Source organism: Zootoca vivipara, chromosome 5 (assembly GCF_965207765.1).
Source record: "Zootoca vivipara chromosome 5, rZooViv2.hap1.1, whole genome shotgun sequence".
Lineage (NCBI taxonomy): Eukaryota > Metazoa > Chordata > Lepidosauria > Squamata > Lacertidae > Zootoca > Zootoca vivipara.
In genome coordinates, this window is record NC_142588.1 from 93,995,884 (window position 1) to 94,010,486 (window position 14,603).

At 44.4% G+C, this 14,603-nt stretch overlaps 1 protein-coding gene across 1 annotated transcript in view; it reads right to left on the reverse strand.

Moving 5' to 3' along the window:
* LOC148685812 (maestro heat-like repeat family member 5) overlaps nucleotides 1–14,603 on the reverse strand; it is a 50,938-nt gene that overhangs the window by 19,910 nt on the left and 16,425 nt on the right. The window contains exons 2-3 of the mRNA XM_088669669.1: nucleotides 14,462–14,512; nucleotides 12,847–12,962 (exon numbers count right to left, since the gene is read on the reverse strand). Coding sequence (XP_088525795.1) covers nucleotides 12,847–12,962; nucleotides 14,462–14,512 — 167 coding nt within the window. The remainder of the gene's footprint in view (nucleotides 1–12,846; nucleotides 12,963–14,461; nucleotides 14,513–14,603) is intronic.

Consider the following 14,603-nt stretch of genomic DNA (forward strand, 5'->3'; position numbering starts at 1 on the left):
ACTAAACGTGATCCACCTGGAGAAGGAACTGGCAAGCCACTCCAGTAACCCTGCCAAGAAAACTCCATGGACAAAAACGTCTACTTCTGCTTCATTGACTATGCAAAAGCCTTTGACTGTGTCGACCACAGCAAACTATGGCAAGTTCTTAAAGAAATGGGAGTGCCTGATCACCTCATCTGTCTCCTGAGAAATCTCTATGTGGGACAAGAAGCTACAGTTAGAACTGGATATGGAACAACTGAGTGGTTCAAAATTGGGAAAGGAGTACGACAAGGTTGTATATTGTCTCCCTGCTTATTTAACTTATATGCAGAATTCATCATGCGAAAGGCTGGACTAGATGAATCCCAAACCGGAATTAAGATTGCCGGAAGAAATATCAACAACCTCAGATATGCAGATGACACAACCTTGATGGCAGAAAGTGAGGAGGAATTAAAGAACCTTTTAATGAGGGTGAAAGAGGAGAGCGCAAAATATGGTCTGAAGCTCAACATCAAAAAAACCAAGATCATGGTCATTGGTCCTATCACCTCCTGGCAAATAGAAGGGAAAGAAATGGAGGCAGTGAGAGATTTTACTTTCTTGGGCTCCTTGATCACTGCAGATGGTGACAGCAGTCACGAAATTAAAAGACGCCTGCTTCTTGGGAGAAAAGCAATGACAAACCTAGACAGCATCTTAAAAAGCAGAGACATCACCTTGCCGACAAAGGTCCGTATAGTTAAAGCTATGGTTTTCCCAGTAGTGATGTATGGAAGTGAGAGCTGGACCATAAAGAAGGCTGATCGCCGAAGAATTGATGCTTTTGAATTATGGTGCTGGAGGAGACTCTTGAGAGTCCCATGGACTGCAAGAAGATCAAACCTATCCATTCTTAAGGAAATCAGCCCTGAGTGCTCCCTGGAAGGACAGATCGTGAAGCTCAGGCTCCAATACTTTGGCCACCTCATGAGAAGAGAAGAATCCTTGGAAAAGACCCTGATGTTGGGAAAGATTGAGGGCACTAGGAGAAGGGGACGACAGAGGACAAGATGGTTGGACAGTGTTCTCGAAGCTACGAACATGAGTTTGACCAAATTGCGGGAGGCAGTGCAAGACAGGAGTGCCTGGCGTGCTATGGTCCATGGGGTCACGAAGAGTCGGACACGACTAAACGACTAAACAACAACAACATTCCCAGTGGTTCTGAAATCACCTCTGCCAGTTCTTTTAATACTCTTGGATGTAGTTCATCTGGCCCTGGAGACTTGAATACTAAACTAGCCAAGTATTCTTGTACTACCTCCTTACTTATTTTGGGCTGTGTTTCCCCTGCAAACCTATCCAGATCAAAACTATCCAGTCTTAAGGAAATCAGCCTTGAGTGCTCACTGGAAGGACAGATCCTGAAGCTGAAGCTCCAATACTTTGGCCACCTCATGAGAAGAGAAGACTCCCTGGAAAAGACCCTGATGTTGGGAAAGATGGAGGGCACAAGGAGAACGGGAGAACAGAGGACGAGATGGTTGGACAGTGTTCTTGAAGCTACAAACATGAGTGGAGCTTGCTCTGCTTGATATGAGACAAAAATCCAATGTCCTTAGAATAAGAGATTTGCCAGAAAAGGAGGGAGAACAGGATTTTACAACGTACAGTACCATAGCTGCCAAGTTATCCCTTTTTTACAGGGATTTTCCCTTATGCTGAATAGGCTTCCTCGCGAGAAAAGTGAAAACTTGGCAGCTATGTACGGTACATAGCCAAGACATTGGCAGACTAGATGGGGGAGAGTCAGGAATTTTTGATGGAATCAATAGAGAGTTACAGCATTCGATCTAATAGATCACGAGAAAGAGGTCAGGCTGCAAACTGCTTGGTGGTAACATTTACTTCTAAGAAAATTAAAGATGCTATCCTGCAGAAAAGCTATGAAAGCAGTCTCTCGGATGATGGGTCTCAAGTGACTATGTACAAGGAAACCCCCCAATCGTAAGGCAACAACATCACAGATACCAGTTCATAACAAATGGTCTGAAAAAAGCCAACCTAAGATTCAGATGGGAATTTCCAGAAGGACTTTCCTCTAAATTTAAAGGTAAAAAACACAGGTTGGCAACTGAAGACCAAGCACATGAATACTGTCGCATATACGGCAAAGATTTTGAATTTGATCAGCCATAATAAAGGACAAAAGTGGTAAGGACCTAACAGAAGCAGAAGACATCAAGAAGAGGTGGCAAGAATACACAGAGGAATTATACCAGAAAGATATGGAGGTCTCGTACACCCCAGGTAGTGTGGTTGCTGACCTTGAGCCAGACATCTTGGAGAGTGAAGTCAAATGGGCCTTAGAACGCACTGCTAATAACAAGGCCAGTGGAAGTGAAGATATTCCAGCTGAACTATTTAAAATTTTAAAAGATGATGCTGTTAAGGTGCTACACCCAATATGCCAGCAAGTTTGGAAAACTCAGCAATGGCCAGAAGATTGGAGAAGATCAGTCTACATCCCAATTCCAAAGAAGGGCAGTGCCAAAGAATGCTCCAACTACCGCACAATTGCGCTCATTTCACACGCTAGCAAGGTTATGCTTAAAATTCTACAAGGCAGGCTTAGGCAGTATGTGGACCGAGAACTCCCAGAAGTGCAAGCTGGATTTCGAAGGGGCAGAGGAACCAGAGACCAAATTGCAAACATGCGCTGGATTATGGAGAAAGCTAGAGAGTTCCAGAAAAACATCTACTTCTGCTTCATTGACTATGCAAAAGCCTTTGGCTGTGTCGACCACAGCAAACTATGGCAAGTTCTTAAAGAAATGGGAGTGCCTGATCACCTCATCTGTCTCCTGAGAAATCTCTATGTGGGACAAGAAGCTACAGTTAGAACTTGATACAAAACAACTGATTGGTTCAAAATTGGGAAAGGAGTACGACAAGGCTGTATATTGTCTCCCTGCTTATTTAACTTATATGCAGAATTCATCATGCGAAAGACTGGACTGGATGAATCCCAAACTGAAATTAAGATTGCCGGAAGAAATATCAACAACCTCAGATATGCAGATGACACAACCTTGATGGCAGAAAGCGAGGAGGAATTAAAGAACCTTTTAATGAGGGTGAAAGAGGAGAGCGCAAAATATGGTCTGAAGCTCAACATCAAAAAAACCAAGATCATGGCCACTGGTCCCATGACCTCCTGGCAAATAGAAGGGGAAGAAATGGAGGCAGTGAGAGATTTTACTTTCTTGGGCTCCTTGATCACTGCAGATGGTGACAACAGTCACGAAATTAAAAGACGCCTGCTTCTTGGGAGAAATGCAATGACAAACCTAGACAGCATCTTAAAAAGCAGAGACATCACCTTGCCGACAAAGGTCCTTATTGTTAAAGCTATGGTTTTCCCAGTAGTGATGTATGGAAGTGAGAGCTGGACCATAAAGAAGGCTGATCGCCGAAGAATTGATGCTTTTGAATTATGGTGCTGGAGGAGACTCTTGAGAGTCCCATGGACTGCAAGAAGACCAAACCTCTTCATTCTGAAGGAAATCGGCCCTGAGTGCTCACTGGAAGGACGGATCCTGAAGCTGAGACTCCAAGACTTTGGCCACCTCATGAGAAGAGAAGACTACCTGGAAAAGACCCTGATGTTGGGAAAGATGGAGGGCACTAGGAGAAGGGGACGACAGAGGACGAGATGGTTGGACAGTGTTCTCGAAGCTACGAACATGAGTTTGACCAAACTGCGGGAGGCAGTGGAAGACAGGAGTGCCTGGCGTGCTCTGGTCCATGGGGTCATGAAGAGTCGGACACAACTAAACGACTAAACAACAACAACATTCAGGCCCAAATCTCCAAAGGGAGCAGAAGGAGGGGCAGGCGGTGCCATGGGGGGTGGGGACATAGTTAATTCAAATAATCAGGAAAGAGGAGAAGTTAGGCTAAACATCATCATCTACAATACTCAGGACTTACCCTGTTATATCCAGCCTGGGATGTCTTCTGCTGTGCAGGGACAGCAGCTCTGAGGCTGGAGGCAGGTGTAACCTGGGACAAGGCAGAAGAAAATGGTCATGTTTATTGCCTAGAGAACAGTTGCCATTTATTTGCCACTTATCTTCTCTAAAAAAAACCCCACATGCCTAGAAACAGACTTCTTGCAAAAATCATTTGGAGTAAAATCTATTGCAATCAATTCTTTTTTTTTAAGTAACACTCCTTTTTTAAGTAATAATTTTTATTGATTTTATGCACTAGTAACAAAAGAGAAAAACAAGCAAACAAACAAACAAAAGAAAAGAAAAAAACAGCAAAAAAATTAACACCTATAATTTTACCATTCCTTACATTCTCCTTTTCAATATATAGGGACTTGCCTCATTCTCCCCCTCTGAGCTACATTGTCCATTTTTTAACATTCAGCAGGTTCCTCTTCTAAAACCATACATTTCAAAAAAGAATTTCTTTAATCATATTTTCCTTTTTTTAAAAACAAAACAAAAACCATTTATTAAATTTTCCAATTACAAACCAATTATATCACATCAATTATTTCAGATTATACAATTACATATCAATTAAACCAAATATTATGCCAAATCATAACTTTTTTGACTTCCCATGCTTCAAAGTCTGGGGATTCCTCTAGTTATTACCTCCTCTTTTGTCGCAGCTTTTGAGATAAACATCCTAATTTCTCATTTGTTCCAAATATTTAGGACTGTCCGTCACGGAAGGTGTTAAGTACATCTTAAGGTATAGAAAATAAAAAGTTCTCCTCCCTTTTCGTTCCGTCCAAATCATTCTTTTTTCCTTGATGTGGTATTCCCTCGATTCTCTTATCACTCAGCAGCTGGAATTCCTGGCAGTATCTTCCCCCCCGTCTTTTGAAGCATGTCCATGAATTTAAATCCAATTATTTCTCTTAAATCATGGAACTTGCGCTCAAACAGGGTGGCCTCCAGGAGTTCTGGCCCCCATGGGTGCTCGGCCCAGCCCCCCCCCATAGAATCATAGAATCATAGAGTTGGAAGAGACCACAAGGGCCATCCAGTCCAACCCCCTGCCAAGCAGGAAACACCATCAAAGCATTCTTCACATATGCCTGTCAAGCCTCAAAGCATTCAAAGCATTATTGACATATGCCTGTCAAAGACCTCCAAAGGAGGAGACTCCACCACACTCCTTGGTAGCAAATTCCACTGCCGAACAGCTCTTACTGTCAGGAAGTTCTTCCTAATGTTTAGGTGGAATCTTTTTTCTTGTAGTTTAAATCCATTGCTCCGTGTCCGCTTCTCTGGAGCAACAGAAAACAGTCTTTCTCCCTCCTCTATATGACATCCTCTTATATATTTGAACATGGCTATCATATCACCCCTTAACCTTCTCTTCTCCAGGCTAAACATACCCAGCTCCCTAAGCCGTTCCTCATCATAAGGCATCGTTTCCAGGCCTTTGACCATTTTGGTTGCCCTCTTCTGGACACGTTCCAGCTTGTCAATATCCTTCTTGAACTGTGGTGCCCAGAACTGGACACAGTACTCCAGGTGAGGTCTGACCAGAGCAGAATACAGTGGTACTATTCCTTCCCTTGATCTAGATGTTATATTCCTATTCAGGGCTGGCTCTACGGCCAGGCTGGGTGGCGCAGGGTGCCACGGCGCTGGCCCGCCAGGGGGCGCCACGCAGCTGCGCTGCCCATCCGCCGGCCGCTCCGCCGCGCAGCAAGCCCGCCCGCCCGTTGCGCAGCAGTGTCCTTGATGACCACGCTGCACGCTGAGCCCGCCCGCCCGCCCGTCGCGCTGGAAAACGGGGCGGCGGTGGGCGGCGGTGGGCGGCGGAGGGATCCATCGCACCATGGCGCCAGGGCGCCAAAGGTGCTTAAGACGGCCCTGCTCGTATTCATGCAGCCCAGAATTGCATTGGCTTTTTTAGCTGCTGCATCACACTGCTGACTCATGTCAAGTTTGTGGTCTACCAAGACTCCCAGATCCTTTTCACATGTACTGCTCTCAAGCCAGGTGTCTCCCATCCTGTAAATGTGCCTCTCATTTTTTTTGCCCAAGTGTAGTACTTTACATTTCTCCTTGTTAAAATTCATCTTGTTTGCTTTGGCCCAGTTGTCTAATCTGTTAAGGTCATTTTGAAGTGTGATCCTGTCCTCTGGGGTATTAGCCACCCCTCCCAATTTGGTGTAGTCTGCAAACTTGCTCAGGATGCCCTCAAGCCCATCATCCAAGTCATTGATAAAGATGTTAAATAAGACTGGGCCCAAGACAGAACCCTGTGGCACCCCACTAGTCACTACTCTCCAGGATGAGGAGGAGCCATTGATGAGCACCCTTTGGGTTCGGTCAGTAAGCCAGTTACAAATCCACTGAATGGTAGCATTGTCTAGCCCGCATTTTACCAGCTTCTTTACAAGAATATCGTGGGGCACCTTGTCAAAGGCCTTGCTAAAATCAAGATAGGCTACATCCACAGCATTCCCTTCATCTACCAGGCTTGTAATTCTGTCAAAAAAATGAGATCAGATTCGTCTGACATGACTTATTTTTCAGAAACCCATGCTGACTTTTAGTGATCACAGAGTTTCTTTCTAGGTGCTCACAGACCGTTTGCTTAATGATCTGCTCTAGAATCTTTCCTGGTATTGATGTCAGGCTGACTGGGCGGTAATTGTTTGGGTCCTCTCTTTTCCCCTTTTTGAAAATAGGGACAACATTTGCCCTCCTCCAGTCTGCTGGAACTTCCCGTTCTCCAGGAATTTTCAAAGATTATTGCCAGTGGTTCTGTAATCACCTCTGCCAGTTCTTTTAATTCTCTTGGATGTAGTTCATCTGGCCCTGGAGACTTGAATACTAAACTAGCCAAGTATTCTTGTACTACCTCCTTACTTATTCTGGGCTGTGCTTCCCCTGCTGAATCATCTGCTCCATATTCTTCAGGTCGGGCATTGTTTTCATTTTTGGAGAAGACTGAGGCAAAGAAGGCATTGAGGAGTTCTGCCCTTTCTCTCCAGCACCATATGCCTGTTGTCTATGGTGCTGGAGGAGACTCTTGAGAGTCCCATGGACTGCAAGAAGATCAAACCTATCCATTCTTAAGGAAATCAGCCCTGAGTGCTCCCTGGAAGGACAGATCGTTAAGCTGAGGCTCCAATACTTTGGCCACCTCATGAGAAGAGAAGAATCCTTGGAAAAGACCCTGATGTTGGGGAAGATTGAGGGCACTAGGAGAAGGGGACGACAGAGGACAAGATGGTTGGACAGTGTTCTCGAAGCTACGAACATGAGTTTGACCAAACTGCGGGAGGCAGTGCAAGACAGGAGTGCCTGGCGTGCTATGGTCCATGGGGTCACGAAGAGTCGGACACGACTAAACGACTAAACAACAACAAGCCCTTTCTCTGCCCCCTGTTTGCATTTCACCATCTTCTCCTCTAAGTGACCCCACTGTTTCCTTGTTCTTCCTTTTGCTACGGACATACCCATAAAAGCCCCTTTTGTTGCTTTTAACCTCTCTAGCAAGCCTGAGTTCATTCTGTGCTTTAGCTTTTCTGACTTTGTCTCTACATGTGCTTTGTCTCTACATGTGCCCCGAAAGATTGGGGTGGGTTAGGGGGCATCCGCGGGCCAGCAGCCCCTCCCATCAAACCCGGGAGGGTGGGGAGACTGCTTTACTCCCCTAGCAGCCGCCAAATTCCCCATGGAGGTCGGGGATGATGGTACGGGTCAGCCATAACTCCTGACGAGCACGAGCGGAAGTCTTATCTTTCTAACCTAAATACAATTTCTGTTATATTGCCTAAAGCCTATACACTGCTTCCTTAAAGATTAATTAGATCTTGCACTATTTCTTTAAATAGTCTCTAAATTTCTTCCAGTCTTCTTTGACCGTCTCCTCCTTCTGGTCGCGGATCCTTCCGGTCATCTTGGCAAGTTCCATATAGTCCATCATCTTCATCTGCCAGTCATCAATGGTGGGTATTTCTTGAGATTTCCAAGATTTAGCTATTAATAATCTAGCTGCAGTTGTGGCATACAAAAAGAATATACCATCTTTTGGGGGGATCTCATCTCCAACTATTTCAAACAAAAAGGCCTCTGGGTTTTTTTTAAAAGGTATTCTTGAAAACCTTTTCATTATAGATTAGTAACACTCCAAACAAGATGGAATAAAGCCTCTGGACTGAGAAACACCCCATTCATTTAAAGCACTTTGTTTCCTGCCATGAACCGACAGAACCTAGGCATTGTGGCTATTCCTATTCTTTATTAAATTCCTGTACTGCCCTTCTTCCAAAGATCACAGGACGGTTCACAATATAAAAGCACCAAAATACATACCATAATGACAAACAGAAAAAAGACCACCCCCAGTCTTCTGATTGATTCATTTTTCTGTTGCCTAAAGTATTTGCTTGCGTGCTCTGCCAAATGCACATGCCTCACATGCCTGGCAAAGAAACTGCTCTTGAGAGCCTGAACTGTCGGGCTCCCGACAGTTCAGGCAGAGGCAAACTCGGCCCTCCAGCTGTTTTGGGACTACAATGCCCATCATTCCTGACCACTTGTCCTATTAGCTAGGGATGATGGGACTTGTAGTCCCCAAACAGCTGGAGGGCCGAGTTTGCCTATCCCTGTGATAGTTCATGGCAGTTCCCCTCAACTTGAACCCTTCTACATGCTCTCACCAGCCCCAGCCAGCATATGGTCCAGAACATTTAGATGGCACCAGGTTGGGGGATCCTGGTTCACGCTGCGTAACATCAGACCAGGGTGAATAAAAATTAATGATAAAAAAAATCAGATTTCTTTGATTTAAATCGGATTTTTTTTATAAAACAACAACAATAAATTGGATTTCTATAATAACATGCTTTTGGAGGAAAAATCTTTCGAAAGATAGTTTTCTGTTTAAGTTGCATTATAGTCCAAAGGCTATTCACTGGGAAATAAGGATTTGTTTTAAGTTTTTCATATGTGCTAAAATTCAGTCTCCCCTTCATGGATCAATACCTTGTCGCGGCGAAGGGGCTTGAATAACTCAGAGAAGCTATGAGCTATGCCATGCAGGGCCACCCAAGATGGACAGGTCATAGTGGAGAGTTTTGACTAAACGTGATCCACCTGGAGAAGGAACTGGCAAGCCACTCCAGTATCCCTGCCAAGAAAACTCCATGGACAAAGACAACAGGCATATAAAAGTTATGACGCTGGAAGATGAGCCCCTCAGGTCGGAAGGCGTCCAACATGCTACTGAGGAAGAGCGGAGGACAAGTACAAGTAGATTCAGAGCTGATGAAGCGGCTGGGCCAAAGCTGAAAGGTCGCTCAGTTGCGGATATGCCTGGAAGCGAAAGGAAAGTCCGATGCTGTAAAGAAAAGTATTGCATAGGAACCTGGAATGTAAGAACCGTGGATAATGGTAAGCTGGATGTGGTGAAAAATGAGATGGCAAGAATAAATATTGACATCCTGGGCATCAGTGAACTAAAATGGAAGGGAATGGGTGAATTCAGTTCGGGTGACTATCATATCTACTACTGTGGGCAAGAATCCCGTAAAAGAAATGGAGTGGCCCTTATAGTCAACAAAAGAGTGGCGAAAGCTGTAATGGGATGCAATCTCAAAAATGACAGAATGATCTCAATACGAATCCAAGGCAGACCTTTTAACATCACAGTAATCCAAGTTTATGCACCAACTACCGGTGCTGAAGAAAGTGAAATTGACCAATTCTATGAAGACTTACAACACCTTCTAGAAATGACACCAAAGAAGGATGTTCTTCTCATTACAGGGGATTGGAATGCTAAAGTAGGGAATCAAGAGATAAAAGGAACAACTGGCAAGTTTGGCCTTGGAGTTCAAAATGAAGCAGGGCAAACACCTGGAGCTGACTGTAACTCAGATCATCAGCTTCTTATAGCAAAATTCCAGCTTAAACTGAAGAAAGTAGGAAAAACCACTGGGCCAGTAAGATACAATCTAAATCAAATCCCTTATGAATACACAGTGGAAGCGAGGAACAGGTTTAAGGATTTAGATTTGGTGGACAGAGTGCCGGAAGAACTATGGATGGAGGCTCGTAACATTATACAGGAGGCAGCAACGAAAACCATCCCAAGGAAAAGGAAATGCAAGAAAGCAAAATGGCTGTCCAACGAGGCATTACAAATAGCGGAGGAGAGGAGGCAAGCAAAATGCAAGGGAGATAGGGAAAGATACAGGAAACTGAATGCAGATTTCCAAAAAATAGCAAGGAGAGACAAGAGGGTCTTTTTAAATGAGCAATGCAAAGAAATAGAGGAAAACAACAGAATGGGGAAAACCAGAGATCTGTTCAAGAAAATTGGAGATATGAAAGGAACATTTCGTACAAAGATTACCGTAATAAAGGACAAATCAAGACAAATGGGTTACACCTGCCATCATTGGTAAATTGCTAATTGGAGCCTTATTTCCATTGGTGGGAAAACGGAACCCCACCTGACCCTTTCCCCATAACTTGGGAGTTCTAGCATTAGAACTTCGCATTTTGCCACTTGCAATTTTGCCAGAGCTTCTGCCAGTATGAAGCTGTGAGAAGAGAAGGGGGGCCTGCGGGCTGCGCCTTCTGAAAGCTTTACAACAAGATATATCTGCGTAACCGTATGTATCCTTTAGTTAGAGCAATTTGTATGCTTATGTTTATTATTTGCTATCTCTGTAACCTCACAAGAAATGTGCACTGCTATTTTTAACTTGTATGTTTTACACTTTTTAATAAAGCCTTGAAAAGGTATGTTTTGGTTTGGACCTTGAGTATTGTTCAGGGTGGGGCAACTAGTCCGGTCCCTTGACCATTTGGTCGCATACTGAGTGTTGGGCTGCACAAGTGAGTGTGCCTGGGTTTGAGTAAAGAAACCGAACCAGTTGAATTTCTGCCTGCTCTACTAAGAGTAGTCAGAGGCTTGCAACCTTGTAACAAGGCGGAGAGCTATCCCTTTTAGACTCTCTGGCCAGGTGCAAGTGAGAAAGGGTGGTGGTAGCAAACTACTGGGAAATTTTGACTACGGCTCACAAGAGAAGCGCCGAGTTGTGTGTTTCCCACAAGCTGCTCAAGTCAGGAGATTGGCTGGGACGGGCAAGTGAGAGCCACCGACCATTACAGTCTCCCTGCTTATTCAACTTATATGCAGAATTCATCATGCGAAAGGCTGGACTAGATGAATCCCAAGCCGGAATTAAGATTGCCGGAAGAAATATCAACAACCTCAGATATGCAGATGACACAACCTTGATGGCAGAAAGTGAGGAGGAATTAAAGAACCTTTTAATGAGGGTGAAAGAGGAGAGCGCAAAATATGGTCTGAAGCTCAACATCAAAAAACCCAAGATCATGGCCACTGGTCCCATCACCTCCTGGCAAATAGAAGGGGAAGAAATGGAGGCAGTGAGAGATTTTACTTTCTTGGGCTCCTTGATCACTGCAGATGGTGACAGCAGTCACGAAATTAAAAGACGCCTGCTTCTTGGGAGAAAAGCAATGACAAACCTAGACAGCATCTTAAAAAGCAGAGACATCACCTTGCTGACAAAGGTCCGTATAGTTAAAGCTATGGTTTTCCCAGTAGTGATGTATGGAAGTGAGAGCTGGACCATAAAGAAGGCTGATCGCCGAAGAATTGATGCTTTTGAATTATGGTGCTGGAGGAGACTCTTGAGAGTCCAATGGACTGCAAGAAGATCAAATCTATCCATTCTTAAGGAAATCAGCCTTGAGTGCTCCCTGGAAGGACAGATCGTGAAGCTGAGGCTCCAATACTTTGGCCACCTCATGAGAAGAGAAGAATCCTTGGAAAAGACCCTGATGTTGGGAAAGATGGAGGGCACAAGGAGAAGGGGACGACAGAGGACGAGATGGTTGGACAGTGTTCTCGAAGCTACGAACATGAGTTTGACCAAACTGCGGGAGGCAGTGGAAGACAGGAGTGCCTGGCGTGCTATGGTCCATGGCGTCACGAAGAGTCAGACACGACTAAACAACTAAACAACAACAACAACAACAACAACAAAATTCCGTCTATTTTTTTTAAAAAAATGTTTAACCACATCAGTTAACAAACATGAATACATATGCTATAATCTTATTGTTTTAGTTAAATAAATTGTTTAAATTGTTATTAAGGAAATGATTGTTCATCTCCTTCCAATAAAGTATAGCAGAAAAGTTGCCCAAATATACACAGTTAACTTATTAAACCTCACAATAATTTCATGATTATCTGTCTATGCATTTCTAACAGTATAACTAAAGCAGAAATAATAATTTAAATAATAATTTATTATTTATACCCCACCCATCCGGCTGGGCTTCCCCAGGCACTCCGGGCTGCTTCCAACAGAAATATTAAAATACAATAATCTATTAAACATTAAAAGCTTCCCTAAACAGGGCTGCCTTCAGATGTCCTCCAAAAGTCTGGTAGTTGTTTTTCTCTTTGACATCTGGTGGGAGGGCGTTCCACAAGGCGGGTGCCACTACTGAGAAGGCCCTCTGCCGGGTTCCATGTAACTTGGCTTCTCGCAGCGAGGGAACCGCCAAAAGGCCCTCGGTGCTGGACCTCAGTGTCCGGGCAGAACGATGGGGGTGGAGACGCTCCTTCAGGTATACTGGACTGAGGCCGTTTAGGGCTTTAAAGGTCAGCACCAACACTTTGAATTGTGCTCAGAAACGTACTGGGAAATTTTTGGTATAACTGTAAAAACTACTCTGAAAATTTATTATTCCCAAAATGAAACCTTCATCTGGTTGTAAATATTAAGCAAGAATGTAAAATCAAGTCTTACTGACTAGTGATTTGAATCACACACACCTGGGGAGGTTGCCGGAGGTGTTGGAGGATGGTGTCCAAAATTTCCCTCTCACCCATCATCTCTTCCGGCATCTTCTTCCCCGCCCACAAATACTCGAAGTTTTCATCTGAGAGTTCTTGAGAAAGAGAGAGAGAGAGAGAGAGAGAGGTGAGTAAATGAAGCGGCCGAGAGGGAAAGGTACCATATTTTCCCGTGTATTTGCCCAGAGTTGTTGAGCTTTTTCTGGGGGGGGGGGTAGCCATTAACCGCTCACCCGCAAACCAATCTCATGCATCAACCAAGTCACCTATCGTCTGCCCCATTGCCACAGCAACAGCCCATCGACAACAGCCAAGAAACAGCAGACAAATCACCGCTGGAAATCTCCTCCTGGCGGTTACAACCAACCGCCGCCCGTCCCCCCTCAGCACTACCCATGTAGAAGAGGAACCCCCATTTGGGGGATAAAAAACCTCGTCTTCTACACGAAAAAAGAGGGCCAGTTCTTTGTCAGGGGGCTTCTCGACTGTTGCAATGAGTGGGTGCATGCCACATGTGAACAGGGATCATAGAACTGTAGCGCCTGAAGGGACCTGTGGGGTCACCTAGTCCAACCCCCAGCAACGCAGAACAGGGTCAGCCACCCGGAAGTCCCTGCTCCATGTGACACGCCTCTTCCAAAGGAGGGGGGGGGCAAGAGAGTGTTGCAAAGAAGAGGAGGAAGAAGATTGGAATGCTCCACAAGTGTGAGATGTGGGAACAGGATTCAGAAGTGGACCAAGGGCGCCTCGAGGGAGAACCAGAGGATATTGTTGCTCTCCTAGTGAGAGAGGGAGGGCAATGTACACTCTGGGAAAATGGGAAGGGAGGTGGAGGATGTTGGGAAACAGGTGGAAAAGGGAAGAAACAGCAAAGCTGTCTTTAAAAAGTCTGGGGAAAGGGTGGGAGTGGGTTAAAAAATTTAAATGCTTGATGTTAGGACGGATTGATTGGAAAGGTCCGAGACTGGAATGAATTACGGAATTCGCTGAGCCACCTGGGAAATCTAGATCCAGGAGAGGGGGGGGATGAAATTATTTTTAGTTTGTTTAAAGGTATTATGAGAGAAGTGGTAATATTATAAATTGTGAATCATTGTTGGTAAAAAGTATAAGCTAAGGGGAGAAATAATAGCAAGATTAGATATTGGAATTTTTTTAGAGATATGAATTAATTGTTTGGATGTTAATAATATAAATTGGGGGTTTGTAGATTGGTATTGAATTGAAAGGTATAGAGAGAATTGTAATAAGAGGTTTAAAATATTGTGAAAACTGCTGAAAGGTTAATTTTAATAGGGACCCAATGAGGGTCCACAATGCAATGAAAAAGTTAAGAGTAATATTCTTTTCTTCTTCTTTTGTCTTTCTTGCATTTTTGCTGTTGTTGTTTGTTTTTGTGTTTCTTTTTATGTGTTGATGAACTATTTTGTATGGGTGGATTATTAATGTGAATTGACTGTTTTTGTTCTTTTTATAAAATTAATAAATATATTTCCCCAAAAAAAGAGGGGGGGGGACCAAGAGAGACCCTGGCCTCGTAGGATGGAGGCATTGCCAAGGGGAACCCAAAAGGGATCTGGTTCTGTCTACTCACCTGGCAATGCTGGCCCAGAGGTCTCGGCTTTCCTACCGGTAGGAGCCTCTGCTGCCGATGTTGAAGGCAATGCCAGTGTGGACGGGCACTGCCCCTCCTGCTGCTGCCGCCGCTGCTGCCCCTCCTGCTGCCGTTGCTGCCC